General features: G+C 39.3%; 1 protein-coding gene and 1 pseudogene across 3 annotated transcripts in view; one reads left to right on the top strand and one right to left on the bottom strand.

Annotated features, from left to right (window-relative positions):
- Positions 1-1,847: 1,847 nt before the first annotated feature.
- The window catches only part of LOC145777243 (long-chain-fatty-acid--CoA ligase 1-like), a 35,124-nt gene continuing 10,558 nt past the window's right edge, over positions 1,848-26,413 (bottom strand). For 2 of the 3 annotated variants that reach the window (XM_082588571.1, XM_082588573.1), the window contains 13 exons: positions 18,711-18,822; positions 17,987-18,054; positions 17,418-17,619; positions 16,054-16,262; positions 15,324-15,452; positions 9,328-9,431; positions 8,942-9,050; positions 7,120-7,247; positions 6,372-6,487; positions 5,781-6,049; positions 5,418-5,534; positions 4,380-4,580; positions 1,848-3,830 (listed from right to left, as the gene is read on the bottom strand). In XM_082588571.1, coding sequence (XP_082444697.1) covers positions 3,693-3,830; positions 4,380-4,580; positions 5,418-5,534; positions 5,781-6,049; positions 6,372-6,487; positions 7,120-7,247; positions 8,942-9,050; positions 9,328-9,431; positions 15,324-15,452; positions 16,054-16,262; positions 17,418-17,619; positions 17,987-18,054; positions 18,711-18,822 — 1,902 coding nt within the window. In that variant the 3' untranslated portion in view covers positions 1,848-3,692. Of the gene's footprint in view, positions 3,831-4,379; positions 4,581-5,417; positions 5,535-5,780; positions 6,050-6,371; positions 6,488-7,119; positions 7,248-8,941; positions 9,051-9,327; positions 9,432-15,323; positions 15,453-16,053; positions 16,263-17,417; positions 17,620-17,986; positions 18,055-18,710; positions 18,823-23,845; positions 24,135-26,413 lie in introns of those variants that run through there. The other variant, XM_082588572.1, reaches the window with a different exon arrangement.
- On the top strand, positions 21,733-22,621 carry LOC145777026 (uncharacterized; annotated as a pseudogene).

The raw sequence follows: 26,413 nt of genomic DNA, 5'->3' as shown, positions 1-26,413 counted from the left end.
TTGCACTCAGTTCAGGTGCAGAAGAAAAAAGAACATTAGTATAGGGTGGGAATTGAACCCACGCAATCGAAATGACTATTCCCTTGCCCTAACCTTAACCCATTAGGCCACACTGCTTGTGGCGATACATTCACTTAATTTTCTTTGTACTGTATTAAAAATCTTTGGGGAAGATCGGTCGAGAAGATCGGAAAAGATAGGAGAAGATCGGAATATCACGTACTGAGTCACATGACTGAAATCAGCTGATTCGTATGGAAAACTGTCCTACGTTAAAGTGCCTACCTGTCGGGTATGGTAGCCACTTTAACAAGTCGACATTCTGCCACTAAACTTGACTAGAATGAAACCGCCAACCAATCATACGCTACGGTTTAAGTGACGCAAAAAATGGCGAAAAGAAGATGATAGAAAGCAAATTAAGTGATGGATTTTTTGTCAGCTGGTTGGCTCAGGGGTTAGGGCTAGACAGTAGTCATTTCATTGACGCGGGTTCGATTTCCACTACTGTTATTGCTCTTTTTCTTCTGTAATTACCAAATAAAGTTCAAAACAAGCAATAACTCTCTGGCTGAGTGCTAGAAGGGTCACGATTGGACGGTAGCCTCTTATAACATGTTCTGATTGGTTGACGGTTGCATTGTAGCCATTCGCAGTGGCAGAATTTCGACTTGTTAAAGTGGCTACCGTCGTATATAGCTGCCAGAGGTGTACAGGAGCCGTAGTTTTGGAGTATTCAGGACCCGGAGTCTCGGTGTTACGTTCACTGTTCGCAACCTTATTACATCATTGTTTTCTCGATTCAAAATCGGAAGTCGATGTTGAGGAGAATGGATGGGCCTCCCGCAAACAATTGTTTGTTTAAATTTGGATTACAGCGTTTATGTTGAGATTTATGAGTAACTGAAAGTACAGTAACTAGTAACTAGTTACATTTTTGAAATCGGTAACTGTAACGGTACGGTAACTCAGTTACTATTTTGGCCAAGTAACTGTTACTCAGTTACTTTTGAAAGTAACTTTGCCCACCTCTGACTACCAGGAACAACTTATTAAGGCTTGGTCAGTCCGAAAATAAAGATTCCAATTTCAAAACCAACCAACCGATTTCAGTGAAAAAATAACCTGATAGTTCCTTGTAATGCATGGGCAGCCGTGACGTACGATGACCATTGTTTTGGGTGTTCACTTTTTTCAGCATGCTGTAAAGTGTAAGCACACACTAGGTTTGTAGTTTGCTCAATAGCTGTTCAGATCATATCAAAATCAACTGAAGTGATATAAAGAGTCACTGTGAAAATTAAGTAGGTTATGTTGTATAGAACTTAAAAAAAAAAAGTTGATACCCAAAACATGGTCACCGTACGCTACCAAACAAAAGCATTTTCTATCCGATTCATGTTCTTGCAATTACTGGGGTTTCCGGAGCTTTTGAACGATCTTGAAGATTGTGTTATGGAACTCATTTAGTTTGTAGAAGCGAAAATATTGCCCGATTAAACCATCGCTCATCATGTCGGTTGTGGAGTCAAAAGTGGGGTGCAGCTGAAATGTTCAGAGCCTCAAAACCAAAACTGGTGTGTGGTGGGGCCGTAAGTTTAATGACAAAGCGAATAAATAAGTACCGGTAAGTCATTTAATATTTATCAATCACTGCCCTAACGTCAATGAGTAATGCGGCAACAGACGAGCGCCTCGGATGAAAGCAGTGACCGCAATATCATGCTATATGCCGAGTTCGATGAATCGCAAACTGAAGATAAAAACACATTCGGTTGCTGATCCGAGTTGTTGAATAGGATGGCCAGCTTGTATGATGGAAACGACCTGGTTCGAAATGGTTTAAATGAATTGTTGCAATCAATCAATGTTTTATTTGTCAGTAACAGGAACATAGGTACATGTTTGAAATATGCAATTAATATACACAATGCAAAAGTTACACAAGTTCCCATACCGACAAGGAGACGGCCATACGGTCTACTAGTCAATTGCCACCCTATTGCAAATGATTTTACCTCGGAAACGAATCTTTTATTTTAAACCTGGAAGATCGCAATAGCATCATGCCCCCTCCATGGTTGGCATGTCGTTGCCAGGATTTGTACCAGTTCAGGTCACATTGAGGTTACAGGTAAAATCAAGGTTTGAGGGACGAAGGGGAATCACGTATCGGCTGGGTCACAGAAAGACTAGGTCAGTGATCCATTTCGTGGAATGCGGTGTCAACCGGATGTAACCAGAGAGCAATGACCGAATCAGCTAGACTGCCCAAACAGCAGGAACAAACTTAATTAGACATGGTTGCTACAAGCCTCCTTGAGTAGCCGGCAAAGTAAATAATTTAGAAAACGTTGTCCTCAGCCCATCAGTGGTCGTCATTGGAATCTTTCAATGAAATTTTGCCTGAAGAAACCGAGCCAAGACAACCGATGGAACGAAATCGTTAGGTTGTTACGGATTAGCGAGTAACGTGAAGCGTCGGAGATAATCTAGCCAACCGATCTAACATTAGGTGACAAAAATATTACAATCAATACAAAAGAACGAAACCTATAGATCAATGAATCAGGTGACCTACTCGTCAGTCATGCGGAACGAGGTTAATGGTGAAGAATTCAAAGAAAAAAACATTTCCAACGAACAAATTCAACCAAAACCAAACAAAATAAATCAATATGAAGAGTGAAAAGTACCTAGTGGAACTTATTTGACATGTCGCAAGAATATCTTCAGTTTAAGGTAAAAAACTCGAGCATGAATAAAATAAATATTAAGAAATACAAAATTTTAATAGGAATGCTTTTTGTAAAAATATGATTATCTCGGAGTTTTCTTGCTGAGCAGGGTAAATATTTTAGTGTTTCCCTCACGTAGTCCGTCGTAGAAGTGTTGGAAGAACTTATGAAATCATGTGAGTGTGTAGCAAGTTTTTGAAAGCCTTCTCAGATATTTCACTGACTGCTTCAGTGGCCGGACCGTGGTGTGCAAGATGGCAATTACAATCGTGTTTCGGCACAGAACAACTAAAGGCTTCACCATAGTGGCCTAGCTGCACAATTTCGCTCACGACTGCAAGACGAGAGTAGCGTTATAAAGTATTGACAATCGCCGAATTATAGAAAAACGTGGAATTGTCCAGTTTCATCTCAACTCCATGAGCCAAATTCGAGCACGTTCGTTTCGTATTCATCATTTGACGCTAGTTGAAAATTTGAGCTGATTTGTAAATCCTGCAAAGTTTTTTTAAAACAAGTTCGAAAGCTTCTCACTGAAAGTTTGTTTTGCGAGTAATGCCGCATGCATACCACAATCTTGCAAAATTAAACGGCAAAGGACGTTTAATTTAATATTTACACTTCATTGTAAACAATGTGAAAAAGGAAGAAGCTTTTTTAGTTACCAGCCAAAATTCGAAATATCAAATTGCTGCCACACGGTCAATACCAAAGCGTAGGTGCCCACATTTGGTTTGTAAATTTTGTAGATGAAAAAGGAGCAGATCCATCCTTAAATTCGAAAAAGGGAGTGATGCTCAGCTAGAACTTCCTGGGCGACATGAAAGCATTTGCGACATCGCGTCATCGTAACCTAAGAGCTGAAGGTTAGACAAGTTAGAATATTTTAGTCAAAAATGTTTTGTTTTCATGACAATTGAACTTTGCATAACGTAATCAAGTCTTAACCGCCGCTCAGTCGAGGCCAGCATACATGTGCTCTATTTCTTCGAGGTATCGCTTGAGGATTTGAGGTCGTCGTGACTTGAAGGTGGGAGTCAACATGTCGTTCTCGATGGAAAAGAGCTCGCCAGTCAGGAATATCTTCTTCGGCTAAGAACACATTGCTTTGGTTAGTTGGGCTCATGCCGAGGTCAAGAAGACACCTTCAATGTTGCTCTTTAAACGAGAACGGAACAAAAACTCAGCGCTCACTTTGTGAACAAAGAAACGGTAACATCAATACATCATAGTTCAGCACTCGGAATGTGCACTTGAGCAACGTACTTCAAGGATACTCCTCATCCACCAAATGGATGAAATACGTCACAGACAATAACACTTCAACAATCAGGAACTTCACTCTGTCAATCTCGGTGACCGAACCTGCGTCAGTGGTCCAACGCTTCTACGCCTTAGTATGAGAAACTGCCAGAAATAAGCTGCCAAACTATCAGAAGCTTCCCCAATCCGAGGTGAAGATTTCCACAGTCAATCAAGCTGGCAAGCACATAAAGTCAAGTAGTGACGTCATTTGCTGCTGGTATATGAGTCCGACCATGACCTGAAAGAGTGGATCAGTGATTGTGAAGTCACAAATCATCATTAGAACTTAAAAGCGTTAAAACGAACAAGGCGTAACCTATAACACTGATGACTTACCAATTCAAAGCTCTTGAGACCTCTCTTCCTTCCGATGGCGCACATGTCCTCCAGCACTAAACCATTGACCGCATCGTTCTCACACAACCTCACGAAGTCCCCATGTACCCCTTTGTGGCTGCACCAATCGACGAAACTTTCAGCGTCCGGTACGACAACGGCCACCAGAGAAGCCTTCAAGCTGTCCCCGTGGAGGAAAACCTGCGCAAGGAAGGCGATGAGTCGAACAACTCTCTCAATCAACTCTGCTAGAGAAATTACTTTGCTGAACGGTAAACAAACGTTGCTAAGCAACCACCCGGCGTTCTTTACATTACAACAGGAAAAAAATGCTGCAAACGTTTTCGGCTGCACATATCTCTAGCCCGCTCGAAGAATTGAAACTCTTCATTGGCATTAAGTACACACAAAACTGTACAACACAACACGATAACAATATAATAACAAAACAAACCAAACAATTTGTAGATTTGCGGCTTTCATACATTTTTAAAAGTTTCAATCTATTTCTTTGTACTTTCGTTTTATATCTGCACAAACCTTTGAGACATTAAGTGGCTTATTATGTTTGCTGTTTAACAAAAACAACTTTCTAAGATCTATATTTAAAGCGAACAGCTCCAAAATGTGTAGCACATCAATTACATCACCGACTTCAATCTGGGCCCCTGTCCACCGCCACTGCTTCAAGTGGCCGAATACAAAACATCCCCCTTTGTATGTAGACTTGCAGGGCGAGAATTGTCAGTTGGTGTATTCGATTACGCTTTGTTACAACAAACGAGGCTTAGGTTCTTCGTAAGGGGCTGTCCATAAAAGACGTCCGCTGTCAGGCGGGGGGTTGCAAATTGCGGATTTTACATTAACGCAGTGTGGACATTTTGCGGACATGGGGGGTGGTCATTTTTTTGCAATTTTATGAGGGCGTCTTTTACGGAAAACCTCTTGGATGTTTGCATGTCGCCACGTGTCAGCTGTCATAGTTGATGATAAATGTCACATCAAGCCTGACAGGTTGAAAAGCGAACTAAAATTTACTTGCGCCACGGCAGGGGATTGAACCAGTACACCTTCGATCTTCTCCGGTGCAATGTACTCGCCTTGCGCCAGCTTGAAAATGTGTTTCTTTCGGTCAATTATCTTCAGAGCGCCGTTCTAAAATGCAAGAAATACCCAATAGGCTGGATCAATACTTACGGTACCAAACAAGTTGTACAGTTTCTTACCATACCAGAAAAACTGGGGTGAATCGAAAGTTTTCAGTGGATTTAGTGCAACCTCTTTCGAGGGTCATATTTAGTTTCAACAGTCACCCTTATCGGGATTACAACCTCACAAAACAGATTTTAACGACTCAGTGTAAAGTAGACTGGCACATTTTCATTCCCGGACCGCACTCACCGGGAGCCAGGTCCCAACATCTCCCGTATGGAGCCAGCCGTCTTCATCCAAAGCTTCTTTTGTCTTTTCCTTATCTTTGTAGTATCCCTGGAAGATGTTGGTGCCTTTCGCGCACACTTCTCCTTTCCCGTCTTTGGCGAAGTAGTTCTTCTCCGGGACGTCCACCAGTTTGACAACGTTGGATGCAACCGGTGTACCGACGCTTCCAGAGGTGAAGTCACCAGGCAGAGAGAAGGATATTGCCGCAGTGGCCTCAGTTTGTCCGTACCCTTCGATGTGCAATTTTTTTAAGTGCCTTAAAAGTTCCGAAAGCGATGCTTTCATGTTATGTCGGGAACTACTGTATACGTAAATAAAAACCGCATTTTACTCGGAGTTTACAAAGCATCTTTCCGTGGTAATATAGTTTGAACGAAACGTCTGCGAGACAAGTTGTGCGACAGAATCGATGATAAGGAATGGCAACCACCACTGCGATGTGGTGTTCATACTCTTGTTATCACAGTACAACTTCGTCGGATTCTTGTGATTGGTCTGTTGCATCAAGTAATAAACCAATCACAAAGCAGGGTAGAGACCAATTGTCCTCACCTTCTGAGAAGTAGACTCCAAGAGCGACCCTCATAAAGTTGAGAACATCCGTGGAGATAGGAGCGGCTCCGGTGATGCAGATTCTCACCCTACCTCCCATCATGTTTTGAACTTTCCTGGAAGATAACAGGAATCTGTTTTATGATGTCCAGGCTTCTGTCTACCGGAGCAGATTTTAGATTGAGTGTTCGATGCTTATCTTCGTACCCTTCTAAATATGTCATCTTGCCTTATGCTGAGACTTGGTGGGCATCAAACCTACAAGCCCAACAACACCTAGCGCAGTATGCCGCAGTTTGAAGCAGACTCGTGTTATAACTTCCCCATCATCCACCATGGCGGTGGGTTCTACAAAAAGATCAGATAATTTCATGGTCATTGGAATGCCAGTATTGGGATAGCATGCAGTTTCATGGATTGTAAATCTTGTAGAAAACTCACTTACTTACTTTCCAACCTAGTTGCAAAATTCTAAACAGTACCACTGGAGTGAATCTCCAGGCTCACATATAATTGGATGTTAGGCTGCATTGCCGCCTGGTGAGAGACCTGGTCCGGCATTCGATAGGCCGCCGAACGGTTCGGCACGGCTTAAGAACATGTCGCTGTGCCACGACACTTAAAGGTATGCCGTCGATTGCAGATTGAACTCCCTTCGACTATAGCCCATGATTTCTCTCATAGTACAGCCCTAAGTGCTAAGGCCTGCTGAACTGAACAGCTGCCATTGAGTCACCGAATCACATACTTAAAGACCAGCTTATCCCAGAAAGTGTCTCTGGTCACAATTGATCGGTTGAGCAACTTCATCTTTGCGCTGGTGGCTCGGATTAAGAGAAACTTTTTCACCATGGATTGAGATGCACCGGACCAGATCTGGAGATTCAAAATGGTTTGTTTACTAGGTGGTACAACAAGTGGTGAGTGGCAAAGAGAAATGCAAAGTCATAGTCAAGGGTGAGATCCCCTTCCACCACAAACCAGCCAGTGAAACATCGGACATTCACAAGTAAGGTACCTGTAGCTAATAAGCCCAGCTAATTTTCAAACCTAAATATTTTTCTAAATACTGCATAGTTTTGAACGAAACTTGGAATACGGATACTTTAGATCTATCTAAACAACATATCTGTGAAACAAGTTTCTAAGTAAAAGGTGTTGTGAAATATAAAAAAAATAAAAAAAATCTCAAGCGGGCCTTATTAGATGCATGTGTTGCGAATAAGGCCCGATTTGAATTTGCACCAAAAGTGATAGAAAAGGTGTGATTTTCAAAAGTGATTTTCACAATAACAACACCACAAAACAACTTCTAATCGGCAACACAGGCACAGAACTAATAAGTAAATACACAGAGACTACTATTCCCTCCTACCCCATGCTCTATTTTTTTTTCAAAGCGACATGGTGTTTTTAGATGTGGTAGGGATACTAAAGTATTTTGATACTGAAATTATGATATTTCCATTGCAATAACAAATTGGATTAATGGTGTAACAAGAATTTTTTGGGTCACTCAAGTCTATAATCCTCACTTTCTTAACCAGGGGTGCACAACGGTACAATTTTCCTACCCCATGTGCCCATGAGCCTTATTACCAACATTAGCCTAGTCGTGATCATCAGTATCAGTCTTGCTTTAATTAGAAAAAAAGTTTAAATTTATTGGTTTTACTGCATCAGCATGCACATATCTTTCATATAAAGTGCAAAAAAACGGAAGTCAAAGCGGTTTGTTAACTGTAGAACAGTCTAAAATATGTGAAAATTAATAAAACCACTCAATTTCAGTCCCCCCAAACTTCAAATTTCCATAACTCAAAAAGTTGTAAACTTTAGGCTGTGAAGCTGTGAAACTTTACCAGTCAGTCTCAATTCACCATAGCAGCAACCAGAGATTTCACTTTTGTTTAAAAGATTTGTAACAACGGAGATCCCGGAGGTGGGCCTTATTACCGGCCGGGACGCGAAATTTTTTTTCCCACGAGATTTTTGTATCATTGATTCTAGTCACTCTAAAAGTAAGATTTTCCGAAAGTGTTAAGAGATTGGTTGATTCAGATTGCGAAATAACTATTTACCAATCAAATTCTGCAATGATAATAAAATATAAGCTTTCCCTAACCCTACTTTTTTTGAAAAGCTCTTGTGCACCGCAAAAATTAATTTAAAGTAAAAAAAAAATTTGACTTTGTCGGGCGTCGAACCCTCGTTCTCACGAACACTAGGCAGAGGATGAAACCACTGAACCAACCGTGCCAACGAGAAAATGTTGCATTCATACGGTTTTAATACAAACTTTTACCAACATATGTAAATGAGACAGAAATCTCGTGGGAAAAAAATTTTCGCGGCCGGGCCTTATTAGCTGCATATGCCTTAGAAAACAATTTGCAGCAAACTATATAACAATGTCGTTCGTTAACGGTGAACGCTTCAAAGTTAAAATCGAGGTTTCGCTCGCTTTGATGGTATGACATGACGTCAAACGCGATTAGTTTTCTGATTGCAAGAAGCACATAGTTATTATTGAGCCAAATACAATTATCGGCCATGTTGGTGGCTCCTACCTTATCATACATTCTGTTGATGAGCCTCGGCACCATGGCGAACACCGTTGGCTTCAGGGCGGCCACGTCATCCAAGAGCAGTTTGACGTCACCTTGGAAGTAACCAACTCTAGAAAAGTAATGCAGTGTTTCCAATCAGGTGTAGCAAAATGTGCACTGTGCGGTCAGTTGTGAAACCGAAGCCTAGGGCTTGGATATTTTCATGTCAAGCAGCGGTGAAGTCGAATGGGATATAAGACAAAGCACTTCATGTCAGACTAGTACAACAACTCCAGCTTACTGACGCATAAAGATTGAAGCTAATATACGTCATATCTTTCAATTCAGTGCGGGAAATCTTCTCATGTCATGCTTCGAAAGAAAATAATCGACTCCATAATACTCACTTTGCCCCGGCGTAAAATACTTGCGCCTGAAGAACTCTTTCGAACACATGGGCCAGAGGTAGGTAGGAGAGGTGCACATCTTCCGGATTCATTTTCAGAAAGGTCTGGAATCATAAGGTATTGTGAATTAATACGCTTCAAAGGGAGTGGACATTGAACGGACGGACCCATCAGTTTTTATACGTGATAAGTCGACTGGATAAGTTCCTTTATCATACAAAGCTGTTCGGTCAATCCTTCAATGTTTAAACTATGTGACGACGACTTGCAAGTCATACACCAACTTGCAACGTCACCAACTTGCAAGTCATACACCAACCAAAAATAAGTTGCAAAATAGGTTTTCATTCAAAAATAGTTGAAGGGTTTCAACAACAGGTAAGCTGAGGAAGTCAGCAGCCGTGAACCAAAGAGTCTAAAGATTCAGTTCAGTCTTCGTTGCCAATACACATCATGGGGGGGGGGGCATTATATTTTAGTTTGATTGATAGATTTGAGCGTACGCATTCAGAGCACTGCGTAATTTCTTGTTAGTCTTTTGTGTTATTGAATGTAGTGAAACGGTTAGGGTGGTCTACTTTAATCCAAGTGTTGGGGATAAGAAGATACGGTCCTCGTTGTACTAAGCCGTCGGCGCTAAGGAAAGTAGGATGGCCAGTTATTTTCTCTCGGCCGCCTGTCCTTCTGTAATCATACCCACCCAATTCATTACGCCCTGAGCAGAGATGGGCAGTGTTCCAAACAAGCAGTTTAAGCCGAGTGTCCAACCAGGTTAGCATAGTTGAAAGCAAACACCATATCCGCTGCGCCATCCCATCGCGAATGTAGTGTATCAATAGCAATTTTCATGATTCATCATTGATATATTTCAATATCATATCAATGATGAAAGGAGGAAATCTCACATTTCCAATGACAGTGCGCTTGCACCTCAAAGATTAGAATCAGAGGTCAAGCTCTTTGGACCAACCCATTGCCCAGGGTGGTGTGATGTACCATTGCAGTTGCAGCACATTTAACCATCGTGCTCACAAAAAGGTCAAGTGTACTGTCCCAGCAAGTGTAGTCAGGAATACCAATTTATTTAACACCTACATGATCAGTATTAATACCATGCACGCACGGAACTTCAATAAACAAGTTTTTGCATTCCTCTAAAATCTAAATCATTTATATTGCACGGTTGTGTTTTGATAAGAATTGTCAGACATGACCAATGACCATGAAATCGCCTGTCAAGAGGCACAGGTAGACCTCATTGTGTCGGCATGCGGATGAGTTGGTGCAAGTTGCACACCTTAGTCTTTCTTCGTATGTGACGATATGTTTCGTCCAATGATCCCACATCATGCATTCCATGTGAAGCTTTGCAGATGGCAACACTTGAAAATGGGCTGCATTTTGTTTCTCCGCGCCGCATTTGCAGGTCGCAGAGGAAGCAAAACCTCACTTGTGCAATTGTGTATGTTGGAATTGAAACGGCCAACTCCTGTTTGTATTCGATAGACTTTAAACTACGTGGGCCGATTTAAGTCCAGTCCTGGGTGGGGTATAATAATAATAATCGTGTTTTTATTTGCGCCCATTGCGATAACATATAACAGTACACTACGATCACAGATGCGATACAACAGACGACAGCAAGCAGCGAAGTGACATATAGTTTTCGAGTCAGCGCTGCTCCCTATTTTGGTTTATTATAAAACCATGGAGTTAGGTTTCGGTGGCACATCAAGCTTTGTTCCAAGTGTCTTCCACACAATATGCTACGCTGGTGTTCTGTCCGCTAAATGATTCTATCAGTTTAAGTGCAGCTGGCACAAGGGGATGCTTTAACTTTAGCATGTCTCATTGATTTGTCACATTTTTCTTTGAAACATTAACAGTCTGAGTTGCTGGCAAAATGTGGCAGGATATTCGAAAAGATAGCGATTGCTAAAGAAAAGTTAAAAGCAGTTGATTGATAAAAAGTTCATGTGTTATTGTTATTTTAACTAGAGTTAACTAAACATGATTTATTTGCCACTCCCACATACTCAACTGGCTATTTGGTGAGACTTTTGATCAATGCAGCCCAGCCAAGTCCAGCAGTTCAAACCACTGGTGATGGGTCTGTTTTCTTTTTGAAGCTGCTTAGTTGATACTTAAAACTGAAAAGTACCTGGGCAGTTCAACAGGCATAGGTATACCAGAATAGGTTAGGCATTCACCAATTTAATCTTTGGGTATGTTTAACAGATACCGTAATACCTTGCAGCTGTTAGAGTGCCTTGTCTAGTGTCACTGCTTTAGCTAACATAGCCCAATGATGTGTCAAACAAGTATGAATGTTTTATTTTGATTATGCAAAAACTATACCTTTTAAGTTTTTCCAAGCTTTAAAGTATGCCTAATTGCCTAACTGACAGGTGCTGATTTCATCATGAAAAAACTCATCATTCATCATTGCAGTCATTTTTGTGGTTGCTATTATGGCATGGTTTATTCAAAATGACAGTGTCTCAGTAGGTTTTATTAGCCATGCTTTTGTGAAAGTGATCAGAATTGAAAGAATTAAATCAAGCCCCCAGATCTTTTTATGCCCACATTTTTTAAGTGGCTGCATGACAAGTGTTTAACACTGCACTGTAATAATAAAAAATCAAGACTTTAGTTTTGCTCCAAGTACGGTATATTTAGACACTGGATCTTTTCAAGTTATCGCAAGTCAAATACTTTGTAATATGCATGAAAAATTGTAGTAACTTGACTGTATTTTGATTAAGTTTTTGCAGTGTGCTACACTTTATAAAAAAAAATGGAGTGGGCAATTTAACGTAGGCTACAGTATTTTCTCAAAATTGGGCAGAATTCCATGTCTGGCAACCCTTGTATGGGAATGATAGCCACAGTCATTTTTATTTAGCCTTTTTGTAAACTGAATTGCTGTAAATTTTAATGTGCTGGTTATGGAGTTGTATTGAAAGTGGTTCAATACCCGAAATCGCGATATACCGGTGCAACATGGTAATTTAGACTTGGACTATGGTAATTTAGACTTAGACTAGATCTACTGGAAATAAATAGGATTGAAGGAGTTAGAAATGCTTTTAAATCTACAATGGGTCAAAGACTGCTCAATCAAGTTAATCTTAACATAATGTTAACATTGAAACAAATCTAACAAAATCATTAATGTTTTTACAAGCTAAAACACTTTTGCGGCAACAATAGCCCACAAAGTACCACTGTGTTATATTTACCATAAACAGCTTTTTGACATTTAGGAGCTGTGTTTTTAAAAACAAAATTACATGATGGATATGTTAAAAAGTGAGTCTACTAGAAAAAACTTTTTTAAATGTCATCGCTTTTTCAATTAAACTCGTTTGTGAACATCCTGAAGCAACAAGTTTATTTTTTGCTGGTAAGTGTTAGGCTGAAACATCGTCTCAAAAGTGGGGTACTTTTAAAAATCCTCCTTATAACAAGGTGCTTAGCGAAGACTTTTATCTAGTTTTATTCGTAGTTCATAGCAATCACCATTTAGATGCAGAATTTTTGCTGTTACAGTTAATCAGGGCCATTACAAACATTTTTGAAAGTTATAATTTTGTATTTAAATGATTGTGTCCTTTCGCGGAAAGTTCATTCATCAAAAAAAGAACAGGAAAATAGAAAGGAAAGTTCAGTTGTGTGATGTTGAACAAAGGAACGAAGTTGCTTTTAAGCATATTCATGGTGATGGACCACTTTCTGGTGGTAGAAAGGCATTCCAATTTCTTAATAAAATATCAGTGGTTTGAAAATGACTCAGCATTTGACCAGGTTTTACTTCATTAATAAAGAAGCTTTGCCACATATAAAAACAAGCAGCAAAAACACAAGGAGTTCAAGAACAACTTCAAAACAAGACAAAGTTGAAAGAATTAATACTTACTACAAAAGTATTTAAGTGACAAGTATGAACATAAAAGTAATTAGAAAGTTTTTGTCTACCACCTGTTCACCTCTCTCGTTATCCGTTGATGGAGTTAGAGTGACTGGTGGAGCTGGTATTGTTGGCATGTACAGATTTCAGTAGACCTTGGTGTTAAACCTCAGTGCCATGGTGAGTATGTAGCTTACTGCATTAGGAGTGTTCTACTTTTGTTATAAAAATGCTGTAAGACTAAGAAGTGCTCATCGTGATGAACAATGATGCATTGTATCCAAACCCTCCTACAAGATAGGAACGTGATGATTATATACCTTTGTTGGTTTTCGTACCTTTGCGTTGTAGATATGTTCAAAACAAAGTGTTAAAAAATTGGTATCAATTAATCAGCTGGGTACCACAACTAAGAGTATTAATCCGTCTTATGATTTTTGTATGTTACCTTTTTCTAGTCATTTCTTCAATGTATCTTGGACATGCACCTAATTATTGCATGTATTTTGAAATTGTACGTGCTGTGAAAAGCAACAAAGACAACAGTAGTTATTGTGATAGCCCAAACACATTTGCCAACATGACATTCAACAATTTTTAAGGATTTTGTTTTTCATAAATAGAGTCTTTGTAGGCTATGTATGACTGACAATCAGTTTGGCTTCAACTTCTGTAAGTGTATTTTTTTAAATCAATAGGTTAACTATCTTGCATTTTGCTAAACCCATTGCCTACACTTATTTACTGTACTACAGTACCGTATATGTTTAGACTGTTCAAATGAATTTGACCAAGTAAAGTTTTCAAAGCTTGTTCAATGATCCGATGATATTTGTACAATTCTTGTATTTTTATGCAAAACAATGTATGATTGTAAAGTAGGGATACCATAATTCTCATCCCTTTGGTGTATGTGATGGTGTGAGGCAAGATCGAGTATTAATCTTGAAATTTTACGTAGGCTATGAAATATAATATCAGGGGTGCAGCCAGCACAAAATTTCAGGGGTGGCAAATAAGTATTTTTTCATATGTGAGTGAGCCTGGAGTGGCAACGAGTTTCATCGAAGGTGGAGCACTCACTGGGGTCCTCCCCCAGAAAATTTTTTAAAACATATCTTAAAATTGCCATTCTTTCAGCCAAAATTGATAGTAAAACTTTGTCAAATGATCCTGTAATAGAGTGTGAAATGTTACTTTAAAATATTTCGAGGGGAGGCAATTGCTCCCTTTGCTTGCCCCCCTGACTACACCCCTGATAAACATTTATCATTACAATTTCATGGTCTTTCTTTTGGCTGCTGCATTGGCAATTATTTTTGTAGTCGTGTTGTGTGTATGCTAAAGAAAGACGTATGTTATTTTGCACCAAGTATTCAGGATCTTTTCTAAAGTTTGTCATTTCTGCAGGAAAACGTATTTAAAACGGTTATTATTTTATGTATGTTATGTTATTTTTTCCACACACCGTACTTGTTGTGAAGACCTATGTGATAAATAATAGTTTGCACTAATTATGCAGAAAAAGTAAACTTGTGAAAGAGAAACTCAGGTCGTACATATATTTATTTGTGCATTGCCAATTCAAACTTTGAGGGGACCCGGAGTTTGGCTTGGTACCGGGCCCAATTATGCACTCAATGGCCCTGCCAAGACGTATTTTTTTATAATGTGCATTGAGTAAAGATCAGAAACAATTTACTGAATTGTAGAAAATGTTTATTTTCTCCGTTTACGTTAATGTTGATGGTTTGGAGAAAACTACTTCTGATAGAGGTTTCATTTCGTATTACAATTGGCATTTATAAAGATTAATAACTATCAATCAACTCAAAGAAAGTTCACGATATCGTACAAAGCTTTAAATACTTATTACTAATAAAGGAAATGTTTGTTACCCTCTTACAATATTTTCTGAAAGAACTTCAGTTATAGAAACTGCAATGTTTAAGACAATTTGAGTCAGCCTGTTGATAAAATCCTTCAAAATGTGACAAATCTGGCCTTATCTGCAGTGGGCCATGCATGTCTCATGATAAAAACTAATGCAAGAGTTACCAATTTGGTGAATGAGATTGCAACTTACGTCATGTCCTAGACAAAATACGCCAGCTGCGTTAGCAATGTAGTTTTTGTGAGTGAGCATCGCCCCTTTAGGTAATCCAGTGGTCCCACTTGTGTAGCAAATCGTGTGTAGGTCATCGGGTTTAGGGGGCTGCCAAGTAGAAAATAAAGAGTAATTTAAAGACAGAAAAAGAGCATATATACTTTTATTTGTTCTGGTAGATGCGCATTGAATGCAGTCAGTGACGAACTATCAAAACAGTTGGTTACTTTCTGTCGCTTTCGTCTTTTTAAGAGAACTACTTTTATAACACGATATACTGCGTAACTGGATTCATATAATGCAACTGAAATATAATCATTGAACTCTTGCGGCCAACAAAAAATCTTTAAAAACAACTATGATGGAAAGTCTTGCCGAGTGTTCACGCCTCTTTTGTCAACAAGACTAAAAAAGGTTTGCGCTTGAATGCACGCCCCGAGCAAAAACTTTTATATCCTACCCAAAGGCAAAGTTTATAAACATTTTTGTTTGACTATTTGGAAGAAAACAATCTAAAGCGAGCAAAAACGGATCAGCTTTTATAAAGATAGGTTGAAACCAAATTACGAGATCCTCACAATTGTTTGGTCCCAGGTTCAGACGGGACTGTCAACTATAGAGAATAAATTTTTTATCTGATGATTCTAATCCTTGCGCGACGTGAAATAGGAACAAAGTGGCCTATTATAGAAAGTCAATTTTATCTTACAACAAATTCCTTCAGGTTAGCATCGCCGTTGCTTTCTACATCAGCAAATGTCATCAGTTTCACTCCAGCAGTGGTGGCCAATTCAACAATTTCCTGACCAGGCTCTTCCATTATTATGATAAGATCCAAGGCAAAACTCTTATTCGCTATACCGTTCAATAATCCTTTCGCCTTCACTTTCTTATCGACGACGACGATCTTCAGTTCACCTGCATAAGAGTGACATCAAACATCGTCATTGGTCACTACGTCGTTTAAAGACGTTACATTGTCGTAAATGATCCAATGGCAGCCAACCTGGGCTCCGCAGAAAGTTTCGAGAAAGTCCGTGAATGGATTGATGGCTTAGTGATTAGTGCGTCCGCCTCTGAATCGGTAGACATGGGTTCGATACCTTGTCGGGTCATACCAAAGACTTTTTAAAAGTGCTACTGAATCTTGTTTCTTCTTGGCACTCAGCAAAGGAATAATTTCAGAATAATAATGCACTCGGCTGCCCCTCTATACGGCTGCACTGATATTGTCTGCTTTGTAGAGAGCTGAGGAGCGACGCATATTTGCGATGGATACAGCGCTATGTAAAAACACACATTAGAAACAGTAGTAAAACTTTCGCACTAAACTTCATACTCTTAAAATTAATTCTACAAAACTTGTGCCCAGGACCACTCTTAGAGTCCCGAGAGCTACATGCTTGATGGTTCTTTGAAAGGTGGTTATACAAAAGTTGAAAACCATTAAATTAACCGGTTACTTAGCAGGCTGATGTGAATGCAAGAAGGCAAGTTTTGAAGCGGTGTTGACCGATTACAAATACTAAGCTTCTGAAAGTGCACAGACAACCATGATAACACCAGCTGCTTAGATTGGTAGTGGGCTGCTGTCAGTGCTGCAGTCTTGAAATTACGTGTCTCGGAAGTACGTCATTGTTTTGTCTCTCGGAAAATAGTTAACTGGGAACAAACAACAATGTGCCTTGGAGTGGCTGTAGGCACATATTAGAATTAGATGATGTGCTTGAAGCTTGTGAAGTCAAAAATTGGAATAAGTTGACAAACAAAATAATACGAACGAGTTACTTCGATGGATAATGATGAAAATAAACAGCAGTTGATTTTTTTGCATATTGTTTCCTTACAATTTGTTTGGACGAACAACATAAACTGAATTTCTTAACGTGCCTCCATGTTAAAATAGTAACAAAGCTTGGCTTAACGAGGCATTTCGGTAAGAAATGGCTGCTTCAAAGCAGTACCAAAACATCTTACAACTATCGAATAAAGCGTACATCAAATAACACAATAAAGAAAGGAAGAACAGAAGTTACGAATATAATCAAAATTTGAAACAAATAACCGACTTACATTGATTAACTATGTGTTGTATAGACTGTGGCCCAAGTGTGTCATACAGGGGAACCACCACCATCGAAAATGAATTGCAGGCTTGTTCAACGACTTTCCATTCGACGCAGTTTTGTGAAAATATCCCAATAAATTGCTGCGGGTTAGGGTTGGCCCCTTCCATTATCAAACCCGAACCAAATTTTTGAGCTCTGTCCAAGACCTGAAAAATAAAAGTGGGATTCAACCATGCACAGATGCAGGTGACTCGTGGTTCACCGTGCCGCAATGAAAACTGAGTAGTTCTGTTTAACTTCTCATTTTTGTTTTTTATGAATCATCATTCTATTGTTGGCAAAACAGCACACATGGACTTTATACATAGCTAGAAGTAACAAGGACTTCTAACAGCTCACCATGGCTCAAAACGAATCGAACAAGATTCTGTAATATCATCAGTGACACCAATAACTATAACGATTTACAAATGTCAAATCGCATCAGAAAAAAAAACAAACGTTTTTTACGAACAGAGATGAAACTATCCTACAATTGATTTTGGGCCAAACTAAGCCTCATTCCGAACTCACTTGCTGGTAGGTTATCCACTCATAAGGTTTCCCTGGACCTGGCCTCCATCCAAGACACGGCCCATTACCTGCATTAAACATAAAACCATTGTCAACGAGTCATCTCATGCATCATGTTCTAGAATCTAGAGAAACACCAAGTACATCACTTAGCAATGATAACCGGCAGAGCTGCAGGACTAACCATTTATGACAGTGATTGAGCTTAAGAAGGCAAACCTTGCACAACTTGTGGGGTAGCCTAGTTTCTAAAATCATCAATTCTGGCAGCAGAATGATCAGTTCCCAGACAGCAAAATCCGTCATTTTACATTGATTCAACGTCTGCAGATGTTGAATCAATGTAAAAATAACGGATTTTGCTTTCTGGGTTATTAAGCCAACCAATTTTCGACTAATTCGTTCCAACAATTCTCAAACTTTGCAACTCCATTTTTTCTGTTTTAAATTGTCAGAGCTTCCATGAAAATGTGCACCGAGATCTACATGAAAAAGTTTCAATTATGGATGTGAACGTAGACTGTCAAATTGTTACAAAATTTGAAAAAATTGTTCCTCACACGGAAATACATCGCACTACCAGAATGCTCTGGTTTGAAATGCCCAAGACAAAATTTAACCTTCATTTTATCGTAAAAAACGCCAAATAATTGCACTACTCTTGCTACGGTTAACCAATTAACCATCCCAAAAAAAAATTCATCTCAGCCATCAACACAATTACTTGATGCTTTCAGTCCTCTTAAAAAATTTTCGTGAAGAGTCTGAGCCGTCTCATCCATATAGTTGATTGGTTCCTTAAGCATAAGCGGGCACGCCCGCACAGTTGGATCATCCTGTAAATACATCAGCAAGGTTTATGTAGTTATATAGACATTTAAACAAGAATACTAACAAAAGTGAAATAGGTACCGTAAAACAGCACAACTTTGTCCAATATTTGTGAGTTAAAGTCTGATCACAATACGGTCTTCATGTTTTAGTGGATTTGCTGAATGGATAACAATTAACAATATCATCCATTACATAAAGCCAATAAAACATGAAGACCACAAAATTGGACAAAGTTGTCCGTCCGATTAAAGTTGTCTTGTTTTACGGTGTTTACGTCGGTCACAGTAGGTGTGGGAATTCGTAGACGTCATTAAGGTCACGGTCTATCGATACCCACAATTAACATCCAGTTGATAGTTCGATTCCCGCTCAAGACAACATGGACGACATGCACCATTGATGATCCCAAACAAGGGTGATACTAGAGTATGGTGTCTGTCTTCCATTTTCATCCGAACGTGGCCTTAATGAATAAAGTATTCCTATATATTCTATGTTCATCAAAATCCTCGTCTAAAAACGTTCAATGCGAAAACGCTGTAAGGCAGTGTTTGCCTACGAATGCTACTAACTTCCTTAGCTTTTGGAAAGAGCATAGAGAAAAAGATGATACATATACTCCCGGAACAACATCGCAACTTCGCCAGTTAGTGAGATAAGATGATATACACGCAAATGTTCGATTTCAATATATTTTACGAATGAAGTTCTGTTCGTCAGTGATGAAATAGATCAGATTAGTCCAATAAGAAACAGTAACAATGTATTGTTTCGGCATCTTGAGCTCACGCGTACTCAGCACATCATGCACGACCAAGTGACCACGTCATGGACGATTCAGGCCCAGCAGCCAGTGAGATGCTGGGCCTGTTGCTGTTGCTGTTGCTGAATCTATTGAAAATTTCCACAACAATTGCAGATAAAGAGAAAGCAATGCTTGCCAAAATTTAATTGTGACATGACAATGCAAGTGGGGTTTTGCAACAGTCGATTATTATTTACTGTACTTTGAGTTTAGCTTCATTGCAGTGCAATTGGTTTGAGCGGAGGTTAGAAGATAGAGGTGTGCCTTTTAATTGCTTGCCGTTGTAGGTTAGCCTAGCCGTCGATCACGCTGCTGGGAAATTTCAAGTAGCCCAGTTGCAAATATTGAGATCTTGTGAATGTAGTCTAGTAGTGGATAGGAGTTGTAATGTTTATGGATGTCGTGGTAATGACAAGGGTGAGCCTTATAGCCTACCAAAGTTGTAAAGTTTCAAACTGAAGAAGCAGAACGAAACCGATGGATTGATGCTATGCCAAATGAACGTTCCAGTTTGCTAAAGCTGAAGCAGATCTATGCTTGTACTAATCATTTTGATTGTAATTGGATAAAAGCAAAAGGGGGAAAAAGACCGAATGGACCACCTTTGATCTTTCCTGGAGTGGTTCAATCATGCTTGAAGCAGGTCTCCTCAGTGCCGAGAAGTAGGCTACACAAGTTTCGGCTAAGGCTCGAGCAACAAAGGAACGATTTCGAGCAGAAACACTGGATAAAATAGCGAGCTTTTCATCATTTTGTAATGTCATCATGAAGCGATTCTCAAAAGATCATCGTGTTATTCGCAATGATGATGATATTTACATACCCAAAACTGATGCTAAAGGACGCTCTGTCATCCGGTTCTTTCATTTCCAACAAGTGAATTCAGCATTTGGATTTTTACATCTCAAAAGTGTGGAGAAAAATGGCATAGAAATACCTAAAATTTACTTTTCGAAAACCGATTGTCTGCAAACGAACAGCCTGGTTAGTAAATGGTCACAACTTGACAAAATCCTTTCATACGTATCAGAGTACGAGTTAAGAGATATTGATTATCTGAACTCCTCTTTAGAGATGCTAAATAACATGAGATGTTCCGATTCCCCTCATTATCAGTTTCTTTACTTCCAGTTACAATTATTACTTTGTTCTCCGAAAGGACGTCGTTTTGATAGAAATATGTAGGCTACGTTTTTGCCGCAGAACTTCATAATATTTCACCGGCTGCATACGGTATATATAGAATGCTACGGAATTCTGGCTCAATTGTTTTGCCCAGAGTAGAACTGATTAAAAAACTACTCTCTGGTAGTCTTCAAGATGAAAATTTGAAGCAACTCTTCCAACAACTTCAACCACAACAGCGTCTTGTCAACGTATGGGAACATGTGTAACTTTTGCATTGTGTATATTAATTGCATATTTCACACATGTACCTATGTTCCTGTTACTGACAAATAAAGCATTGATTGATTGATTGACTCAGGTGGCCGCGTAGTTGGTTGTGCTCGAAACGTGTCTGGTGAAGAAGAAGTTCTTGCTACTCATGCACTGGTGATTGAAGTTGTATGCCATTTCGGAGGCCCTAAATATATTCTGCGTATTCATCCTGTCGCAAAACTGAATTCTGATAAACTTAAGGAAATGATCCTGGAAGCTTTGGTGGCAGTTGGTAACGCTTGAGGTACTACAATATCCTGTGTATGTGACAACTGTAAAACAAATGTTTCTGTTTAAACAAAATTAGGTGGACCTGGCAAAAGTTTTATCAAAGCAACCAACTCTGATGTTTTTGACTATGTCCATTTATTTAAAAACAACTGGATAACAGAGCACAATAAAGAACTCTCATGAAAGAGGAAAAAACGTATGTTGCACGCTGGCCTGATATTGAAGCACTCTACAATGAAGATCGTAAAAACAGCATCCGTTTAACAAAGGTCACATACACAGCTGTGTACCCCAAGCTTTGCAGAGACAAAGTGTTCCTTTTGTTTGCCAGATTTTTCACGAAAAGACTGTGGCTGCTCTTTCCACGTTGAAGAATAGACTCGATATTAGTGATGACACTATCATTTTCGTGGAGCTCATCACTGACTGGTTCCACATGATGAATGTTAAGGATCGCTATTCAGCTGTTAACATGCGGGATGATTGTCGTCAGCCGTGGACAAAGGACTGCACTAGTTTCAAGAAGCTTTGCGAAATTTGTGACGTGGTGTCCTCTTGCGCCTGGACAAGTGGTCATGGTCGAATAAAAAAAACTCACAAAAACAACTGCAGATGCATTTGTTGTGTCAACAAGAACCAACATTCAGGCTGCACAGCTATTGCTGACGGAGTATAATTTCAGTTATGTTCTACCTGGTGTGTTTGCTGATGAAGTCCTAGAAAACTTCTTTGGACAAGCCAGACAACGTAGTGGCGGTAATTTCTACATTGATACTGTAGACATCAAGGCAGCTGCTGAAACCAAGAACCTTCATGCTCTTTTGAAATATGATTGTACCCCACAAGAGTCTGGTGATGTTGCATGTGATGCTAACATTCATCTTGATGGTGATTTTCTGGATATTGCTGACACTCAAGAACTCATTGCTTCCAATAGCTCTATCAAACACAAGATTGTTTTTCTGGCTGGATATTTAGAACACAAATTTCGATCTTATTTGTCTGGAGTGGAAAATGAAAATGTCAACGATGATGCAATTGATTCAGCATTCCTCCAGAATTTAAATCGGGGTGGACTGACGATACCCAAACTTTCAACAGTTCATTTTGTTTATTCAGCACATCACATGTTTGAGAAGTGGAACTTTCACTGCTGTCGAACACACGCAAGCCAAATTTTAGCACATACCAATAGCCCAATGGCTAGAATTAAAGCAGCTTGCATGACGATGTCCAATATTCTTTTGAAAAAATTTGTTCTGGACAAAAGCGACAAAGAAAAGCGACTTGGTTGTTTGAGAAGAAGAGAAAAACTTACTACTTAAGTAGGCCAATAATATGCTGCCATACTGTTTTTTTAAAGAAAATATGGCATTAAATTTCTAACAGAGTCTGACGAATAACTTTATCGAGTAGCCTATAGGCTAATCATCTGCTTTGATATAGCCTAGGCTGTCATTGATATACCACGCACCAATTTGCTGTTTTAAATCTTGCTGTTTAATAATTTTTGCCGTTTTAACTAATCACTTTTACTGAATGTTGATTTAAATTCTTGTTCCATTGACTTAAGTAAAAAAAACACCTATTTTTGCCAAAATTGTAATATTTTTGCAACAAATAAGCTTCAGAAGACCTTTCATTAACATTTTAGAGAAAAACAAGTGTGAAAAATGGAATCCTTGCCCCTCAAAACCCTATAACAGACATCGAAAACAAAGTTTTATGAATGATTTATACCACATTTTGGATACACCCACCCAAGTTTGGATTTAACACCCAAGTTCCAAATACCGAGCATAGCAGATACTAGTCCTTCTATTTAAGGTGTCTATGAACACAACTATGCTGTGGACTGGTCAGAATATTCGACAAATCACACCATGACAATTGACAAATAATCCACGTCACGTAATTGCTATTTACGAACCAGCTTTTTGCTTAGCTTCGTCATAAATGCCAGGCTTAGCACAAAACCAACTAAAACGCGAATGTAACTGAGATAATTATTTCTAAGAAACAGCATTTTGCTTCCTCCACAAAGTGTAAGGGAATGCAATGCAAGACATTGCAGTCTTTGCAGTAAAGTGACATTTGAAAGTAATAATGTCTAATAGCAACGAGTATTGTCAGTTAAAAACGTTTGTTAAATAATTTTTAAAATAATCGTTCTTGGCTAAATATAGAACGGCATTAAATTCTTGGCGAACGCTTCAATTGAGCTGTATTTTGTAAGCTGTCGAGAGCCGACTTGTTGTTCAATTTTCCCAAGCATTAAAAAAAAAATCAAATCTATTGCAGGAATAGATTGAGCTGCTGAGTGTCATGAAACCAGGCACACAGACTTCATGATATCACTTCAAGTCATCACATGTGGAATTGCAGCAGCTTAGTGCTACAATAAAACCGTGACTGCATTCACCAAGACCAAACACAGATGATGTTGAGTGAGGCCATACTACAAAAACCTTCTCTGCTAGGGATTCAGTAGTAATTAACGTTGAAACAGTTCATGTTACAGCCTCGTCACGCTGACTACACCGACTTACTTTATCCGTGGTGGATTGATTGTTCAGAAAGTCGTGTGTCTTCAAGGCCTGGTTGAAATGTGGATTCGATGGTTCAGCCATGATGAAGGTCACAAAAAAGCTTAATGCAACATTTCCTTAGCAATTAGCCCAAAAAAGTGGTAACTACAGAATCAAAGACATGTTAAGGACAAGAATCCCACTGAGGTCAATCTTAATTTCTCTTGCAAATATTTTCCAATCTAACAAGGACAGTTCAACTATGACTCGAAGATCTGTGCCAAGTACCATTTATCGACACAAAATTCTCTAATGCTTTGTGCAATCAACTTCATTACTAGTACATTCGACTAACATTGAGATTTAAATAGTGGCTAAGGACTGCAAATCTCAAAGTCTAGCTTCAGAATTTAACAAACTCATAAGCGGAGGGACCTAGTTCTAGTCCATAAAACTAAATTTGTCATTTTACAAATGTCGCGTTCTGTTAGTAGAAAAACATATCGGTTAGTAGGACTGGTGGGGCTACAAGCCCACCAGAAAACTAAACCAATCAATAGTCTCTTCCTAAAATTAAGAAAGTTGTAATTTCGAAATATCATCGGCCGTTATCACAGCACGTGAGCACGGTTTCGCAGCCTGGTTCTGTTGCGTTACAATAAACCCAACACATGCAATGTGATCAATGCAAATCATGCGGAGGTGGGGAAAAATTATCAATTTGTTCGTGACATCACGAGCATTTAGACCTTTTTAGAGGCTGTGGAACATTTCACAATTCAGAAAAGAAAAAGGCGTACTCTCAGAGAAAAGCAAGTCTTCATCTCTATAATCAAACTACTTTACTAATGCGGAATGGCCCGTTTCGGTGAGTCCGATTCCCTATTCGGTGATTTTTTGAATTTTTTTTTAAATTATCCGGTACCGTAGCCTGATTATCATTGCCGTTTCAGGGTTAGGGGTTAGGAGTTAGGAACTCACCGAATAGTAGCAGACCCTTACTAATGCAACCGAGGTGAGATTTACAAAAGGAAACAGTATTAAAACTAAAATAAACAGGCTAGCTACCCACGATATGTTAGAAGTTGTTGCTAAGAGCAGTAGGTTACATGCAGCGTAGGATCACAAAATTTTAAAGATCGAAAAGAAAAGTAGGATTGTAGGCTATAGCAAAGGTAGATTGAAAGACACATCACTTGATCTATGAAACAGATTCAAAACAGACTTATGTTTGTTAAATTCTTATCATGTACGTCTGCGCATGCAATTGCCGTGCAGCATGTGATTGTTTTTAAAGAAGCCTTCAATGGGCTAATTGCTTCCTAATAAGGTAAAACTAATGGCGTTCGGTTAATTCCAAGTCACCACAAGCACTGAAGCCATAGGCGCCAACTTTTCAAAAAACCTTGGGGGGGCGAGAAAGGTGATGACGCCATCACCATAACGCTATTTTACTCAATTAAAATTGTCTTTGATTAAACTTACTTAGTTGTCTTGAGATCGATCTATACTTGAGCAGGCCTCGAAATTCCGGCGGTCATGGCGGACATGACCTCCGGAATGACCTCGAATGTCTGCCGAAGCCGACTCATTGGTCGGTCATAAATGACCGCCGCAAAATTCTTGACAAAAATAGAGCTAATGCAGCTAAAAGATATTTCAAATTTGAATTGCTACGATTGTTTGTTTAACGTGAACAAATACGGAGCTGAAACAATAATAGTACAGGCAATTGCTTTAAATATCACATTAGGGTGGCGTGGTTAACGAGCTGATGGCAAAAGTAGCCATTTTTACATCATTTCAACACCTTGCAATGTGGCCTTGAAATAAAGTTGTCTGAACTTTTCGGTAGGATATCATGTATTCTAATTTTAACAATGAGGATTATTGCGTTACATTGATCGTTTGTTAAAAAGAAACGTCACAGAGAAGCAAGTCTCAGCTGGGTTCCGCACGTGCTTAGGCGAATGTGGCGACCTTATTCACGCTGATACTGATAGAAAAAGAATTTCTGCACGGAAGGGAGCGTGTTAGACTAACACTATTGTGTTAGTTAGTTAACACTAACACTATTGAGGGCTAACACTATTGATATTGAGTCACTGATGCGCATTTGTCTGGACGGTCCTGAGCTAGAGATTTGCGACCCGCGCCGGCAGTAGCCTAATCGCTTGGCACAACGATTACGCGAAAACCACGGAATAAGTGATTGTAGTTGTTTTTGTAATAAAGAAATTTGGATTGTTGTTTTCGATTGTGTTTATTGCGTCGTTACACGACTGTCATTAACGCACTGATTTATTTGCAAGCAATCTGCTCCAGTATACTTCAGGGTCGGTTAATTAAGCCATCAACCATTGTTTGTTTGTTTGTCATATCTTTATCCTGCATTGCGGGAAATCGGACTTGAGCGCTATGCATCGGTGTACGCCTTCCGACGTACACCTGACCCACGCTGCAGCCGACGGCAATGTCTGTTTCCGGTTGTCTACTCTACTTATGACTTAAATTTGGTACTACCCATTACTCGAAATCGATCACTGGGTAGAGGCAATTATCGTAAAGTTTCTTGCCCAGAGAAACAAC

Source organism: Aplidium turbinatum, chromosome 9 (genome assembly GCF_918807975.1).
Source record: "Aplidium turbinatum chromosome 9, kaAplTurb1.1, whole genome shotgun sequence".
NCBI lineage: Eukaryota > Metazoa > Chordata > Ascidiacea > Aplousobranchia > Polyclinidae > Aplidium > Aplidium turbinatum.
The sequence above is the reverse complement of the archived record's forward strand: the minus strand, read 5'-3'. Positions and strand labels throughout refer to the sequence as shown.